This window comes from Nicotiana tabacum, chromosome 5 (genome assembly GCF_000715075.1).
Source record: "Nicotiana tabacum cultivar K326 chromosome 5, ASM71507v2, whole genome shotgun sequence".
Classification (NCBI taxonomy): Eukaryota; Viridiplantae; Streptophyta; class Magnoliopsida; order Solanales; family Solanaceae; genus Nicotiana; species Nicotiana tabacum.
Window position 1 is genome coordinate 14,026,310 of NC_134084.1, and position 18,321 is coordinate 14,044,630.

The 18,321-nt window shown below is 37.5% G+C and overlaps 1 protein-coding gene across 1 annotated transcript; it reads left to right on the forward strand.

Moving 5' to 3' along the window:
* The first annotated feature begins 2,739 nt into the window (after positions 1–2,739).
* On the forward strand, positions 2,740–3,519 carry LOC107786696 (uncharacterized). Its single transcript, XM_075252744.1, has 2 exons — positions 2,740–3,181; positions 3,275–3,519. The coding sequence occupies exons 1-2, from the start codon at positions 2,740–2,742 to the stop codon at positions 3,517–3,519; spliced, it is 687 nt and encodes a 228-aa protein (XP_075108845.1).
* The last annotated feature ends 14,802 nt before the right edge of the window (positions 3,520–18,321 follow it).

Consider the following 18,321-nt stretch of genomic DNA (forward strand, 5'->3'; position numbering starts at 1 on the left):
TTCCATCAAAACCCTAGATAACAAATTAGCTATTCATAATAGTATGTAAAAATAAAATACTAAAAGTCATAACAAACAATGAAAAATAGGAAGAGGAAGGAAAAAATCGTAGAAGAATTCCCCGCCTTGCTCCTATTGTGTCACTCCCTCCTTAGGTAGAATCTATGTCAAAAGTTAGTCTCCCCCCTCAAAATACCATTTTTCCATGTATATATACCAAGTAGGGTCGGACCCAAATAATTATACCTTCTCCTACGCGAAAAAGGACAAGTTTCCAGGCCTGGACATCCGCGGCGGTGATCTGGGCGCGGTACGGACGCGGTACTTTTCCTAGTGTACTGCCTCCGTCCGCGTCAGGTCTGCGGTCATGGTTTCGACCACATTGTTTACCCTGTTCCGTTTGGAATTTGGAAAAACGTAAAACATGAAAGTTGTAGCCATTGAGTTAGCTTTCCAGCCATATATTGTGGAGCCCAAACGGAGTTCTGAGTGAAAAGTTATGTGAATTTTACTAGACAGTGCGCAATATGCCTACTCGATTCTTCGTTTTGTTGCTCTATCATCCCTTAATCCTCGAATATGATCCTGGCTTATTTACTTGGGATTTTACTCAGACTTCAAATCTCCAAATCACTTGAATTCATTCCATAACATCTATATAGCTCGAAATCACCCCTACAAGGCATAAAACACACAATTAGTGCAAGATAGTAGCAATTAAAGCTCAAACTCAATTAAAGTGCAGTAAATTTGAGTGTAATAATCGACTAAAATACGTAATTATAGCCTATCATCAGTCCTGCTAATCAAGGGGTACTCAAGATGAACATATTGCCGGTCTCCATTGGAGGAGCAAGCACAAGTAAAACAAATTCCAATGATACCGTAACAACCAGGGTCTTAAGGGAGCAAAGCAATGAAACAATGATTATACGAGTTGAGAAAGAAAAGCAGAATCAGACAAGACCACCAATTTTGGAAGGTCATGAGCTAGTTTATTGCATGAGAATAAATTAGCTGCAAAATGAATGGATCTAAGATATGTACCACCGGTGATACAAGAGGGTGAGGTAGTAGTTCAAATTCTGGAGGAAGATATAGTTAAGGAGAAGCAGAAATGGAATCGAGCAATAATAATTTACGTAGTTGGAAATACTCCAACTATAGGAGCTATTGAACGATTTGTTGCTGCTCAATGGGAAAAAATCAGAAAGCCTAAAGTATTATTCCATAGTGATGAATATTTTACAATTCTGATGCATAGTTTTGAAGAAAGAGATGAGGTATTGATGAATGGGCCTTATACTCTGAACAATAGACCTATAATACTAAAAGCATAGGCCGAGGGGTTTGATTACAATGAAGAGGTTTTGAAAACTATTACGCTATGGGTAAAATTTCCAAAACTCCCATTGAACTACTAGAGTAACATGGCTCTTAGCAAAATTGAAAGTGGTCTAGGGAAGCCTTTGTATGCTGATGCTTGCACAACTGTGGCTGATAGGATTTTCTATGCTCGGATTCTTATAAAAATGGATATAATAAGGACTCTATTAGGGACAATTAAACTGATTGATCCTAATGGTAAAGTGATTGAGCAAATGGTACAATATGATTGGAAACCTCAATACTGTCAAACTTGTTGTCAAATTGGACACTCATGTCACAACCAGAAAATGCAGAATCAAGAGGTGGGACAACAAACATATGGTATGCAGAATCAGAAAAAGATATGGAAAGCTGTGAGGAAGTTAGACCCAAAGACTGATAAAATTGATACAAGAGGTAGATTCCTAGAGCAAAAGGAAGAGAGTAGTGAAGTGATCCAGAGTAACAATTCAAATGAAGAACAATGGCAATTGGCAAAAGGCAAGTCTACATCTAAGAAGAATGGAGATGGGAGAGGTGAGAAGGAAACCAACACTGGTAATGCTTTCAAAGCCTTGGTAGACATTGCACAAAGAATAGTTCAAATGATAGGGGAACATGACAAGGAGAGTGAACTGCCTAGAGATAGAGGCAGGGGTGGTAATATGAATCAAAGAACTATATACGGATAGATATCATAGTTTGGAATGTTAGAGGACTGAATAAGGTGTATAAGCAAAAATAACTAAAAAAATTTATTGGGGTTAATAAGGTGGTACTAATGCTTGTCTTAGAGAATAGAGTTAAAGAAGCAAAGGCCGAAGCTGTCATAAAGAAGGTGTTCAATAATTGGAGAAGGATAGCAAATTATACAAATGCTCCAGGTGGTAGAATATGGATTGTTTGGGATCAGACAAGGGTGGATTTTGAGTGCTATGAAGTGCATCAGCAATACATAATAGGGGGGTTACAGAGGTGCAAAGTGGTAATAAATTTAGGTTTTGTGCTATTTATGGTATGCATACTATGCAGGATAAGAAACTGTTATGGGAAGATATGGGAAAAACTATAGCTGGTATTACAGATACTTATGTGTTAATTGGGGACTACAATACCATCTTGACTAATGAAGATAGGGTACAAGGGACACCAGTACATGAATTTGAAGTGAAAGATTTAAAAGAGTTCATCTAGAGAAATGGATTAACTGAACTAAAAACAATTGGAAGGAAGTATACTTGGACTAGTAATCATGTCCACAATACAACTGATAGAATACTTTTCAATGCTGCATGGATCCAAAAATGGCCTGTAATGGAAGGGAGGGTATTGCAACCTAGATTTTCTGATCACTGGCCATTAAGTATAACAATGGAGTATGAGCAACGGAGTGGAGGGAGACCTTTTAATTTCTTTAATTGTATGGCACAACATAAAGAATTTGAGGATGTTGTGTATGAATGTTGGAGGCAAAGAGGTGGAGAAACAATAATGAACAAAGTATGGAGGAAACTCAAGATACTAAAGAACAAGCTGAAGCAGATGAATAGAAAAGAATTTAGCAACACTGTTCAAAGAATTCAAGCAACAAGAATAAAGTTGGAGGGGATTCAAGAGCAAATGGATGGACCTGGAAACAGTAATGAAAGAATAACACAAGAAAAAAAGGCAAAGAAGGAGTTAGCTAAATGGATTGGAATTGAGGAAAGCATAATGAAGCAAAAATCAAGGATCAAATGGCTCAAACTGGGAGATGCAAATACAATATATTTTCATGCTTGTGCTAAGAGTAGGCAAGCCACTAACCATATTGGTAGTTTGTTTAATAATGCATGTCAATTACTAAATACAGCTAAGGATGTAGAAGCTGAAATTCTAAAATTCTATTAGCAACTACTTAGAACAGCAGCAGTGCAATTGCCAGCAGTAAGTTCAGAAGTGATGAAGCAGGGGAACAACCTGAACAGGCAGCAACAATTAAGTCTAATAAGAGTAGTAACTGAAGAAGAAGTCAAGCAAGCACTTCAGGATATTGATGATAACAAAGCCCCAGGTTGTGATGGATACACTGCTTTTTTCTACAAGAAAGCATGTCATATTATAGGGAAGGAGGTGACTCAAGTTGTATTGGAATTCTTTGAGAACCCATAAATGTGTAAGAAAATCAATTGTAAAACTATAACACTAATTCCAAAAGTAAAAAACCCCTGTAATATTAAAGAGTTCCGACCTATATCATGTTGCACTGTTCTATATAAGATCATATCCAAAATTTTAACATCCAGATTGTAGGATGTTTTGCCAGAATTGATAGATAACTGCCAAACAACTTTTGTATCAGGCAGAGTGATCACTGATAACATTATAATGAGCCATGAATTTATCAAAGGTTATGGGAGGAAGAATACATCACCCAGATGTATGCTAAAGATTGACATGCAGCAGGCTTATGACTCAGTAGAATGGGTGTATGTGGAATAGGTAATGAGGTTGCTGGGATTGCTATAGAAGTATGTAAAATGGGTGATGGCCTGCATTAGCACTGTATCATACTCAATCATTGTCAATAGAAAGCCAATCAAGCCATTTGAACCAAAAATAGGACTAAGGAAGGGAGATTCACTCTCACCATTGTTGTTTGTCATTGCGATGGAGTATTTATGTAGACTACTGAAGCAACTAGAAAGCAGCAAAAAATTCAGGTTCCATCCAAGGTGTGGTAAAATGAATCTCATACAACTGGGATTTGCTGATGATCTACTGTTATTCTGCAAGGGTGAGGAAAAATTTGCGGTGGAAATACATAATCAGTTTCAAAGATTTTCTAAAGCTTCTGGACTAGTGGCAAATACAAGCAAAAGCAGTGTTTATTTTGGTGGTGTAGACAACAGGGTGCAACAAAGGATCCTGGAATTACTAAAGGTGATCTACGCTTTAGATATCTTGGTGTCCCCTTGAGTACAAAAAGATTATCAACAATCCAATGTGAGCCACTGATTGATAAAATGCTGAGTAGAGTGCAAAGCTAGACAGCCAAATTTCTATCCTATGTAGGGAGAGCAACTTTGATCAAAAGTGTATTGGGTACAATCCAAAATATCTGGGCACAATGTTCATCTTGCCAAAGAAAATTATACAGTTCATTGAGACAATATGCAGAAGGTTTTTATGGTTGGGGAATGTTGAGCCAACAAAAAAAGCATTAATACCTTGGGACAAGTTATGTGTACCTAAAGCAACAGGGGGACTAAACTTCACAAACATAGAGCTGTGGAACAAAGTAGCCATATGTAAGTTGCTATGGAACATATGTAAAAAGAAGGAGAAAATGTGGGTGCAGTGGGTTCATACGTACTATATAAAAGAGAACTGTATATGGGACACAGAGCCAAAGAATGCCTCCTGGGTAATTCAGAAGATATTCAAAGCAAAGACACAATTTCAAGAGGCAGGATATTCAGAGGAGGAAGTGAAGCAGATAGATAGTTTTTCTACCATAAAGCTGTACAAAAAACTACAAGGGGACTTCCAAAAGGTGCCATGGAGAGGTCTAGTATGCAACAATAAGGGAATGCCTAAATGGATCTTCATCCTAAGGCTGACAATTCTAGACAGATTAGCTACCAAAGATAGACTTGCAAGATGGGGGTAAGTTGATGAAACCTTATGCACAATATGTCAAAGGAGCAATGAAACAATACAACATCTATTCTTCGAGTGTGAAGTATCATGGGAAATATGGCAGAAATTGTTATACTGGCAAGGGATCATGAGAAGGAAGAAATAATGGCATGAAGAAGTGCAATGGGCAATGAAGAAAGCAGCAAGAAAGAGTGTTGGAGAAGAGCTATACAGAATGACTTTAGCTACAGTAGTTTACTACGCCTGCCAGGCTAGGAATAATAGTATATTTTAAAAGAAACAAATCAATGTATTGGGTATAGTGAAAATAATAGTACAGGAGATTCATATACGTGCTCAAAATTGTAAAACACTGAATGCCTATATAAGTACTATGAACTGGTATCCAGTATAATCTAGGAGGGGGTGTAGTTGATTTGGGGGTAGTGAAGAAATCTTATGGTGGGGCTTCATGTCCAACAAAGTGCAGAGTTTTCTTTTTTTGGTGTATGCTATAAATATTTAATTGGTAATAAAGTTCCTTAATTACCAAAAAAAATGATCGAATATTTGGCATTGTTGATACCGGGTCTGTACTTTGGTTCTGGAGCCCGGTATAGGTCCAATATAATATTTTTGACTTATTTGTGAAATTTGGTGGGAAACAATGTCGGTTTGACGTGATTCGGACGTCCGGTGGTAAAAATAGAGATTTCAAAGCTTTCTTGAAAATTTCATTTGATTTGGTGTCCAATTCATAGATCTAGGTGTTATTTTGGCGATTTGATCATGCGAGCTAGTTTGTATGATATTTTTAGACTGGTGTTCACTTTTGGTTTGGAGTCCCGAGGGGTTTGGGTGTATTTTTGAATCATTGGCTGAGAGACTAGTAAAGTGAAGAAATTTGGAAGTTTGACCATGGTTAATATCGGGTTAAGACGATCTCTTTCAGTGTTTTGAGTGAGCGAGTAGGTCCGTAGCGTATTTTATGATTGAAATTCATATATAGTTTGTGTTTGGGAGGTTCTGGATGAGTTTTGGTGTGGTTTCAGATCATTTCGGAGAAGTTTGAGTTTTGCTGGTTTTTGGTGCGACACCGTTCATTCGCAATTGCAAACCTTTTATGGCAATTGCGAAAATATTGTTCATTCGTAATTGCAAACCTTTTATGGAAATTGTGAAAACACTGTTCATCTGCAATTGCCAACCATTTATGGCAATTGCAAAAACACTGTTCATTCGCAAATGCGAAGTTTTGTTCGCCAATGCGACATCTGCAACCTGTTAAGTGCTGAGAATTCCGAGTTTTTGCTTCATTTTTTATATTTTTGAACCATAGCTTCGAGGTGAGGTGATTTTGAGCGGGGAGTTTTATGCCAAATTATTCGGTAAATATCTTTAATTAATTACCAACTATATTTTATAATTTTATACAAGATTTAACATCAAATTGATGGGAAAACTATGAAAAAATTTGGGGATTTTATCAAAGTTTTGAAAAATGAAATTTTGAGATATTAGAGTCGAATAAGACTCAGATTTGAAAACAAAACACATATTTGGACTCGTGGGGCTATGGGTAGTCAAGACCTACTTTTGGACATGGGTTTTGACCGGGCGGGCCTGGAGTTTGACTTTTGCTAACTTTTTAGAATTTGAATAAAAATCATAGCTTTATTAATTGAAATTATTTTCTCTTGCATTATGTGGTGTATTCAAGTTGTCATTGGCTAGATTGAGTCGAGCGGAGGCGAATTTGTAGAGGAAAAGGCTAAGTTGAGTGTTGAGTTAACCAGATCGAGGTAAATATTTTGCCTAACTTTGTTGAGAAATTTTTTCCTCCTATTTGTCATTGTTTGCTACATGCGGGGGTGATACATATATGAGGTGACGAGCATATATTTATGTGCCAGGGTTAATCATGTTCGGGGGTTGGATTATGTTACATTTATATTTGTAGAATTTCGTGACCTCTTGCATCATGCCTTACTTGACTATTAGATACCAAGAACATGATATTAAATGATAGAAATCAAGACTTAGCTTATTATAACTTGATCAAAATTGACGGAAATACTGAGAATTCATTGATTTGTCTAATTCAGTTATCTCCATGCTAAATCATTACTACATTACTACGGCCAATATTCTTGAGATACTAGACTATATAATTGTGTTGTGGATCATTAGTGAGATTTGTGGAAGTATTTGAATAATATAGTTCTTGAAGGTTGTTGAATCATTATTGACTTGGAAGGTTGTGATTGGGAATTGTTTGGAATATCTATTAAAACACTCTCCTTGATGTCATTTATTCTTCCCACCTTGTTTGTCATTGTTATACATATGCTTGGTAAGGAAGAGTGTAAAGCACGAAGGGTGATGCCATGACATTGTTTATACATTATCATGTGAGGGAGAGTGTAAAGCACGAAGGGTGATGCCATGCCACATTATTGAGCGTAAAAGCACGAAAGGTGATGTTGTGCCACGTTATTGAGAGTAAAAGCATGAAGGGTGATGCCGTGCCAAATTATTGAGAGTAAAAGCACGAAGGTTGATGTCGTGCCATATCATTTTAGAGTAAAAGCACGAAGGGTAATGTCATCATTTCATTCATATTGTTATGCTTGTATGTTATTGTGAGGTCATGGAACGAAGGGTGTTTCCGTGCAGGTGAAGGCGAGGGACATGCATTATGATGTGATATCTGTTTCCCGCATATACATTTGTTCCCTTACATTGAGCTGTTATTGTCGCAATTAAATATTTTGAGTGATATGTTGTTATTGTCCCGTACTTGACCTCTATCTCAATTGATGTTGTGTTGTCCATGTCTTTTACTTGCTTATCTTGCATATGCTATGCCTCTTTCCTGTGTTGAAATTATACTCATGTCATACCTATTCTGTCGCAACCTAGTTTAATCATTCCATCATGCCAGTCATTCATGCCCTTACTTGTTAAATTGTAAAGATCATGTGTTTCCTTCTTATTTGTCATATTTGTACTTAGGGCTCCAATATACTAGTTAATTAACGTTGATACCCCCTTGCTTTTCAATTGTTGTTATTACTCACGTGCTTTCGGTTTAGTCGTTTACTGTTGTCCACATGTATATCCTGGTCCACTGTTGTTACTTATGTATTTTCTACTTTAAAATTCCTATTATTATGTTTATGTGATATGGTTGGTTCTGTTATACGTTTATTTGGAAGGATGAGTTGAACGCATGAAGGGTGTTGCCGTGCTAATTGAATTGTACATAAATTTATTTATACATGGTGAGGATGAGATAAAAGTACGAAGGGTGTTACCATGACATGTGATTTGATATTTTGGATATACTTCTCATACTAGGAAAGATCGTAAATCTTCTACTGTGGTTCCTTTTAGTAATTGTTGACTATCTCACCGAGTTGTATATAATACCTTTATATATTAAGCTTTGAACTGCTTTTACTGTTAATCTAATGTACATGTTACAACAATAAGCATCTTTTAACTAAAAGCCTCATCACTACTTCGACGAGGTTAGACAAAATACTTACCAGTACATGAGGTCGGTTGTACTGATATTGCACTTCTGCACATTGTATACAGATTTTGGATCGGAGCTGCTTGTGACGTCGGGTGCTGGTTCGGAAGATGTTTGTGCATTTGAATATAGCTGACACTTGTCCTTGGTAGTTTAGGTTATTGCTAATCTGTTTATGTAACCTTCAAACAGAACGTCTTTTTATTTGTATCAGTTTTGAAATATCAATTCTTAGAAGCTCGTGATACGTACTACCAATTCTTGGGTAAATTTGTAAATGTTCAGTTATCTATTTTCTATTCTCTTATAATCTCAGTTGAGTTGTATTTTCTGTTAGTTGGCTTACCTAGCAGGGTGAGATAGGTGCCATCACGACTTGTGGTTTTTGGGTCGTGACAAGGTGGTATCATAGATCTAGGTTCATAGGTTCTACGAGTCATGAGCAAGTGTCTAGTAGAGTCCTGCAGATCGGTATGATGACGTCAATACCTATTTTGTGGAAGTTACAGGACATTTAAGAAAAAAATTTCCCTTTCTTCTTTCCTTATCGTGCGGCCTTGTTTCAGCTTGAAATTTACGATTTTGACTCTTCCCAATCGCTCATTTATGATGTTGTGCGCTCAGTAATTTCTATGTGCCAACGATCGGTAATGTTGTAGATGGATTATGACGAGCTATGGATTCTTAATTATCATCGTGATGCATTGTCTAGCCGCTGAAGCAGATGTAGTGTTAAATCTCGTAGTCGTTCATTTGTGGTGCGAGGCGGGTTTATATGCCCGGTTGGTAAGCACAGATTTTTCGATTTCAGTACAACCAGTGGGCCATCTTTTGCATGATGAGTTTGGATTGTGTGTCTCGTATGAGGTTTCCATTCACTAGAGTGCACATGTTATCATTTAAGAGAATTTGGGGAGGTTGTTTGACTATTGCAATGATGGGTAAGTATTTGTCAGAGTCTTCGGGGTGTTCTATGATAAGCATTTCATGAGTTTTGAAGTATTAAGCTAAATAGTCGTGTAGTATCGGGGCATGCTGCGAAGATATGGTACTTTGGGTTGCTGATGAGGTGTTCTACGGCTTCGAGCTAAGTGATGGAGACTGCTAATGACGATCGGATTGTAGGATCATGGACCGTATCAGTTTTTGGACCGAGAGCTTTCATGGTTATTTCTTTGAATAGGCATATGCTGGTGAAGCACGGGTTTCACAACGCGTATTAGCTGCGTATTGAAGATTAGAATAAGATGAGTGGATTTTAGGACTTTTGAATTTGTCTACGGAGAAGTGAATGGTAATCGGATCCGCGGTATTTCCTTGTCAAGAAAGGTCTACAAGTCAATGTTGGGGTGATGCAAGAAATGGCTTCCCATGCCCAGAAGTTTCCTCAGGGGCGATCATATCAGATTGAGTTATTTTCAGGTTGTCAGTCTGCGTGACTCGATTGAGTTAGAGGCAATTGGTTTTGATTACACGATTATGTGTTACTGAGTTCCGGAGAATTTATTATAGTTATGACCACGGTCATAGTTAATATTTTCTACAGGTATAGGAGCTATATTGCGTGTGGTGGTGTTCTCCTGGATTAAAATAGATGGAAGATTATCGGTTGGTAAAGTGTTCAATTTACTTATGGTTTAGAGTTGGCTATGCGATTTTCGTAGTGTTGCGGGTAGCATGTTAGAGGCGATGCGCCGTGTGGGGTTGAAATCTGCAGGTATAAGGTTGCAGATAGTTTTGGAGGGAAGGATATGAGTTCTTGATGGCACAGACAATTTCAGGTGTTTAAGGTTTTACTGGCACTACATGTTCCTATCGGAGTAGAGTTCGCATGTTGGCAGGTACCAGGTGTTTTGACTTATGGGTGTTTTTTCGTGAGATGACGGAGCATGAGTTACGTATCAGCCATTGAGTAGCGATGTTGAGATTGGGTATGAAAATTCTGGTATTCGTGAGGCTCAGAAACTGAACGTTCTTGTTGACAAACTATTCCTGGATTGTAAGTTAAGAAGAAATGTAGAGGATTGGATGATTGATGGTACACGTTATGGAAAGTTTGCTATAGACTTTTGGAAGGTTTATTACATGTTTGAGGAAGATCGGAATTTGGTTTGGGGATTATTTCGAGCCTAATGAGAATGTGTATTCTGTATCGGATCGGACCTTTTTGTTTTGCGTAGTTGTTGCCACGTGTATATCATTAGGTTGAATGGGTGTCATTCACGCCTTGATTTATGTTATATGTTTCTCTCTTATACTATGGCGGGTTGTGAGGGTTACATGATTCCGCACGCATATTGTGATTCAGTTTAGACTTCATGGCACATGGGTAAGGTGGCCTTTATGATGTTGATATGCTTATTGCACTATAGTTGTACTTGTCCTTTTCAGTATTGTTTGTTCCTAATGATTTTCCCCATAGTTATATTTTTGTGCACTCTATTGTGCTTGATGTTGACGCATATGTGATTAGTGAGCCCTAGTATTATAGCTCGAAGGGTACCCTATGTGGATTGATATGATGGGATCAGGTTGCATGCCACAACAGTACAATGATGAAATGTGGCTCCTTATTTCTATTTCGTGTATTTTTCTTCCACCTTGTTGAGAATAGTTCTTAGTAAAATGCTGAAATTTCCCTGCCTGCTTAACTTGCTTAGTAGTTTTCTTATTTATCTTTCTTACTGTTATCTGTCATGTCTGAATTATTACTTGTTAATGTACGGAACCGGGCTGTGTGTGGCTCTATATGATTATTGTTGATGCTTGTCGGTGTGGCTGCTCGTCTTGGCTGAGATGAGGTTTCTAGACCTAAGATTAATGCTATTTTATTGGGATAAGGAAGGTTTGGAAGAATAACACTATATTTTGTAGAGCATGTGGACAATGGCCTTGGTCGGGCGAAAGCGTTTCTTGGCTTATTGATCAGATGAGTGGTTAAGCAGTTATGCATGTTTCTTTCATTATCGGTAGGGTATGAAGGTTTTGAACGAGGTTCTAATCGATATGAGGTTTGCTACTAGCACCATATTTGTTTTGGATTTGTTTTAGGAAGAAACAGTGGTCAGCAGATCCTACTGTGACTATCGATGTTCTAGGGTATATCATGTGATTACATCTTGGGTTATGGTTGTGACTTGATACAGCTTGTTCAGACCTGTACAATGTATAGATGTGGGATTCGGGTCTTGCAATGAATTCTGGATGATAGAGATTGAGTTCTAAGGTTTCAGGACCAAGGTTGAAATAAGGATCTCTAATTGTGTTGTGTTGGTGGGCTTATGTGGAATAGGGTGACGTGGGATCACCCCCAGGTTATGCATAGTAAGGTTACACGGTGATTTGATAGCTTTGGAACGACTCTTGGCACGTTCAAGGACGAACGTGTGTTTAAGTGGTGGAGGATGTAACGACCCGATTGATCATTTTGAGTATCTGCACTTCGCTTGGTAATTTAGAACAAAACACTATGCTTTGAAGCTTTTAAAGCCTCATTCTAGCCTTTTGATTTGCGTGCGCAGTCTGAGTATTGACCCGGGAGGCTTACATGCTAAAAGGTTTTTGATAAAAACTAGGATTTTTTCCTAAAAATTTAATTTTAGTTGATTTCGGTCAACGTTTTGAGTAAATGGATCCGGACCCATGTTTTAACGGTCCCGGTGGGTCCGTATTGAAATACGGAATCTGGGGTATGCCCGGAATCGAATTCTGAGGTCCCTAGCTTGAGTAATGAATTTTTATTGAAAATTAAAAGTCTGAAAAATCTAATGTTTTAAGAATTGATTGAATGCTCATTGTTGATAGCGGGTTCGTATTTTGGTTCTGGAGCCCGGTATAGATCCAATATAATATTTTCTGGAGCACGAGTAGGTCCGTATCGTATTTTATGATTGAAATTCATATACGGTTTGTGTCTGGGAGGTTCCGGATGAGTTTCGGGGTGGTTTCGGATTATTTCGGAGAAGTTTGGGTTTTGCTGGTTTCTGGTGCGACACTGTTCATTCGCAATTGCGAACCTTTTATGGCAATTGCGAAAATACTGTTCATTCGCAATTGTGAAGCTTTTATGGCAATTGTTCAAATGATGTTCATCCGCAATTGGCAACCATTTATGGCAATTGCAAAAATACTGTTCATTCACAAATGCGACATCTGCACCCTGTTATTTGCTGAGAATTCCGAGTTTTTGCTTCTTTTTTCATATTTTTGAACCCTAGCTTCGAGGTGAGGCAATTTTGAGAGGGGATTTTCATGCCAAATAATTGGGTAAGTATCTTTAATCAATTTCCAACTATATTTCATGATTTTATACAAGATTTAACATCAAATTGTTGGGAAAAATTTGGGGATTTTGTCAAAGTTTTGAAAAATGAAAATTTGAGATTTTAGAGTCGAATAAGACTCGGATTTGAAAATAAAATACATATTTGGACTCGTGGGGCTATGGGTAGTCAAGACCTACCTTTGGACCCGGGTTTTGACCGGGTGAGCCGCGGGTTTGAGTTTTGTTGACTTTTTAGAAATTGAATAAAAACCATAGCTTTATTAATTAAAATTATTTCTCTTGCATTGTGTGGTGTATTCAAGTCGTCATTGGCTAGATTGAATCGAAGGTAAATTTGTAGAGGAAAAAGCTAAGTTGAGTGTTGAGTTAGCTGGATCGAGGTAAGTGTTTTGCCTAACTTTGTTGAGGGAATTTTTTCTTCTATTTGTCATTGTTTGCTACATGCGTGGGTGATACATATATGAGGTGATGGGCGTATATGTATGTGCCAGGGTTAATCATGCTCGGGGGTTGGATTATGGTACATTTATATTTGTAGAATTTCCTGACCTCTTGCTTCATGCCTTACTTGACTATTAGATACCAAGAACATGATATTAAATGATAGAAATCAAGACTTAGCTTTTTATAACTTTATCAAAATTGACGGAAATTCTGAGAATACATTGATGTGTCTAATTCGGTTATCTCCATGCGAAATCATTACTACATTACTACGTCGATATTCTTGAGATACTAGACTATATAATTGTATTGTGGATCATTTGTGAGATTTGTGGAAGTATTTGAATAATACAGTTCTTGAAGGTTGTTGAATCATTGTTGACTTGGAAGTTTGTGATTGGGAATTATTTGGAATATCCGTTAAAACACTCTCCTTGATGTCATTTATGCTTCCTGTCTTGTTTGTTATTATTATACATATGATTGGTAAGGAAGAGTGTAAAGCACGAAGGGTGATGCCATGCCATTGCTTATACATTATCATGTGAGGGAGAGTGTAAAGCACGAAGGGTGATGTTGTGCTACATTATTGAGCGTAAAAGCACAAAAGGTGATGTCGTGCCACTTTATTGAGAGTACAAGTACGAAGGGTGATGCCGTACCATATTATTGAGAGTAAAAGCATGAAGGGTGATGTCGTGCCATATCATTTGAGAGTAAAATCACAAAGGGTGATGTCGTGCCATTTTATTTATATTGTTATGCTTGTATGTTATTGTGAGGTCATGGCACGAAGGGTGTTTCCGTGCAGGTAAGGACGAGGGACATGCATTATGATGTGATATCTGTTTTCCGTGTATACGTTTGTACCCTTATCTTGAGTTGTTATTGTCGCAATTAAATATTCTGAGTGATATGTTGTTATTGTCCCGTACTTGACCTCTATCTCAATTATTGTTGTGTTGTCTATGTCTTTTACTTGCTTAACTTGCATATGCCATGCCTATTTCCTACATTGAAATTATACTCATGTCATACCTATTATGTTGCAACCTAATTTAATCATTCCCTCATGCCAGTCATTCATGCCCTTGCTAACTTGTAAAGATCATGTGTTTCCTTCTTATTTGTCATATTTGTACTTAGGCCTCCAATATACTAGTTAATTGACATTGATACCCTTTTGCTTTTCAATTGTTGTTATTACTCATGTGCTTTCCGTTTAGCCCTTTACTGTTGTCCACATGTATATCCTGGTCCATTGTTGTTACTTGTGTATTTCCTTCCTTTGTATTTCCTATATTGTGTTTCTGTCATATGGTTGGTTCTGTTATACGTTTATTTGGAAAGATAAGTTGAACGCACGGAGGCTGTTGTCGTGCTAATTGAATTGTACATAAATTTATTTATACATGGTGAGGATGATATAAAAGCACGAAGGGTGTTACCGTGCTTTTTGATTTGATATTTTGGATATATTTCTCATACTAGAAAAGATTGTAAATCTTCTATTGTGGTTCCTTTTAGTAATTGTTGACTGTCTCGCCGAGTTGTATATAATACTTTTATTTGTTATGCTTTGAACTGCTTTACTACTAATCTAATGTACAGGTTATAACAATAAGCATCTTTTAATTAAAAGACTTGTCACTACTTCGACGAGGTGAGACAAAATACTTACCAGTACATGGGGTCGGTTGTACTGATACTGCACTACTGTACATTGCATGCAGATTTTGGATCGAAGCTGCTAGTGACGTCGGGTGCTGATTCGGAAGATGTTCGTGTGTTTGGATGTAGCTGCCACTTGTCCTTGGTGGCTTAGGTTATTGCTAATCTGTTTATGTAACCTTCAAACAGAAAGTGTATTTATTTATATCAGTTTTGAAATTCCAAATCTTAGAAGCTCGTGATTCATACTACCAGGTCTTGGGTAAATTTGTAAATATTCAGTTATCTATTTTCTATTCTCTTATAATCTCAGTTGAGTTGTCGTTTCTGTTAGTTGTCTTACTTAGCGGGTTGAATTAGGTGCCATCACGACTTGTGATTTTTGGGTCGTGACACGGATGTGGCCTTCAAGTATCCAATTCATTTAAATTCAGTATTTTCAATGTAGTGTGTAAGTTTATGTGTAAAAATCTACCAAAATGCTAATAAATAGCAAATATAAATCCTTAATTGTAAATATATAATGAGTTATTAAATACTAAAAACCTTTAAACGTGGACCTATAAAACTTAAATTTTGAATATGCATGTATTCTTCCCCCTAGTTGGAAAGTATGGTGGAGTTCATAGCAACAGACTAGATGTGTTATAACTCACAAAGAACCAGCACGCTCGGCTATCAGGGATGGATCTAGTGTATTAGTTATGGGTTCCCGTGAACCCAGTAATTTTTGTCTAGATCCTGTATTTATATTGAAAAATTCATTAAATATATAAGAATATTTAGCTTGGAACCCAATCCATTAATCCAGTTATTATAGTATATTAACTTGAGATTTTTGTAGGAACCCATAAACTTAACATACTGGATCCGTCTTTCTCAGTTATTATGTATGTATAGTTGGGCTTGGCCGGTGTATGCCCGAATCTGATCTCCTCTTGTGAGCATCTGGTAATCAGTGATGAAGTCAAGAATTTATATAAGGGGATTCAAAAAAACGCTAGGACATTATAGCTAGATTTGAATCTATGACCTAAAGTAACTTTTGAACTCTCTTTGTCATTACATTCTGATTTTCTTTTTATGTCAAGGATAATAACAGAATATCTGAAAACAAGGGATAGCACCAAATAATATTAGTATATATATCTTTATCCATCTGTTGTTATCTGTATTTTGAATGTATAGGAAGTTGTTTCTATCTCATTCATTTGTAGGACTCTTACCACTGTTGTAGTCTATATAAATAGAAAAATTGTCATCAATAATTGTAGACACAATTGCTTCATCTTTATGGTATCAGAAGCCCCTACTCTAACGAGAATTTAGATTCTTAATTCCAGCCATGGTTAACTCTGAAAGCTCAACTACTGTATCCACCACAAACTCAGTTGACATGTTCACCTCCAATATTACCCAAGTTGTCCAGTTTCACCCTTCCTCTCAGCTTCCCATAAAACTATCTTGCAGTATTAATTTTACCCCTTGGAAAGCCCAATTTTTCACACTTATGTGTGGACATGATCTGATGTCATTTCTTGATGACACCAGCACCTCTCCACCCAAAAAGATAACCAAAGACAACAAAGAAATAGCCAATCCAGAATATAGACTTTGGTTCCGCCAAGATAGTCTCATCCGAAATGCTCTAATGGCATCTGTTGACGCAACCATTGCACCTTCTATAGCTGCTGCTGAAACATCTCAACAAGCATGGGAAATGCTTTACACGACTTATGCAAATAAGTCCCAAACCCGAATATACAGTCTCCGCGATTTGTTGGCCAAGACGACAAGGGACTCCAAATCATTATCGGACTATCTTCGAAAAATTCGATCACTAGCTGATGAACTTGCAACTGCTGGTGCACCAATCAGTAATGTTGAACTGGTAGTCAAAATACTCAGTGGCTTAGGCCTCGGCTATCGTGAGATAAGCGCTGCTATCTATGCTCTATACACACCGATTTCATATGAAGAATTGTTTGACAAACTTTCAGATCATGAATTATTCCTTAAACACGAGGAGCTCAAGAAGAATACCCTTTCCATCACAGCTAATGTTGCACAGAAGGGTTCAAACAACCATACCTCAGATCACAACAGTAACAAGTGATGGAATAACTAGCAGCCACAAGCACAACATATGAACAATCGTTTACAACAGCCCTACAATGGTCATCCATTTGGTATGAATCAAGTATCTGTATATCGGCCATCCTATTGGCGACAAAACTTCCGAAGCAACCCACATGGACATGTTCAATGTCATCTTTGCGGAAAATATGGCCACACTGCCAATGTCTGTCGTTCGTGTTCTCACAACCACAATGAAGCCAAGGCACTTCTTGCTACACGCCAAGGCCAACAAAATAATAACCCATGGGTTCTTGACACTGGAGCCTCCCATCACATCACTGTTGATTCACACAATTTGATGTCGCCGCTTGACTACACTGGCACTGAGAAATCTGCATGGGTGATGGTAACAGTATCCTAATTACTTACACTGGCTCATCTACGCTTTTCACTCCCACTAAAGACTTTTATCTCCATAATATTCTTTGTGCACCTCATATTAAACGAAATCTCATTTTAGTTTCTAAGTTCTGTAATTAAAATCGTACATCTATTGAATTTTTCCCATCTTTCTTTGTTGTTAAGAAGCTGAACACGGGGGCTCCATTGGTTTGAGGCCAGAATAGGAATGATCTATATGAGTGGCCAACATCAAGATATCAACCACCATCTGCCCTTACTGCCACAACCAAGCCCAGCTATTACCGATGGCACCAATGACTTGGTCACCCACATTTTAGAGTCCTTCAAGATATTTTAAAGCGTCATTCTCTACCTTGCTTAGGAAATCTTAATTTTCAATTTTGCAATTGTAATAAGAGCCATTGTCTCCCATTTGGTCATATTTCTTTGAAGAGTTCTCATCCACTAGAAATTATTTTTACTGATGTTGGGGTCCATCGCCTATTCTTTCTCTTGATAAGAAGTTATATTACATTATCTTTGTCGATCACTATACCAAGTATACGTGGCTCTACTCTTTCAAATTTAAACATGAGGTTACTCCCATTTTCTCCACTTTCAAATCACTCGTTGAAAATCACTTTAATCAAAAGATAAAAACAATATACTCAGATGGAGGGGGTGAGTATGAAGGTCTTCAAACCTTTCTACATGCACATGGCATCCAACATTTATTTTCCCCCATATACACCCCAAAGAGTAGCATTTGTTGAACGACGTCATCGCCACATTATTGAAATCGCTTGTACCTTACTTCACCAAACATCCCTACTCTCAAATCTATGGACTTTTGCCTGTCAAGATGCGATCTATTTAATAAATCGCCTTCCGACGACCATTCTGCAAAATAAGT

Coding starts and splice junctions, on each gene's coding strand:
- LOC107786696 (XM_075252744.1), top strand. CDS start 2,740: ATGGAGTATGAGCAACGGAGTGGAGGGAGACCTTTTAATTTCTTTAAT. Junction 3,182..3,274: donor GCAAGCCACTAACCATATTG/GTAGTTTGTTTA, acceptor TACTTAGAACAG/CAGCAGTGCAATTGCCAGCA.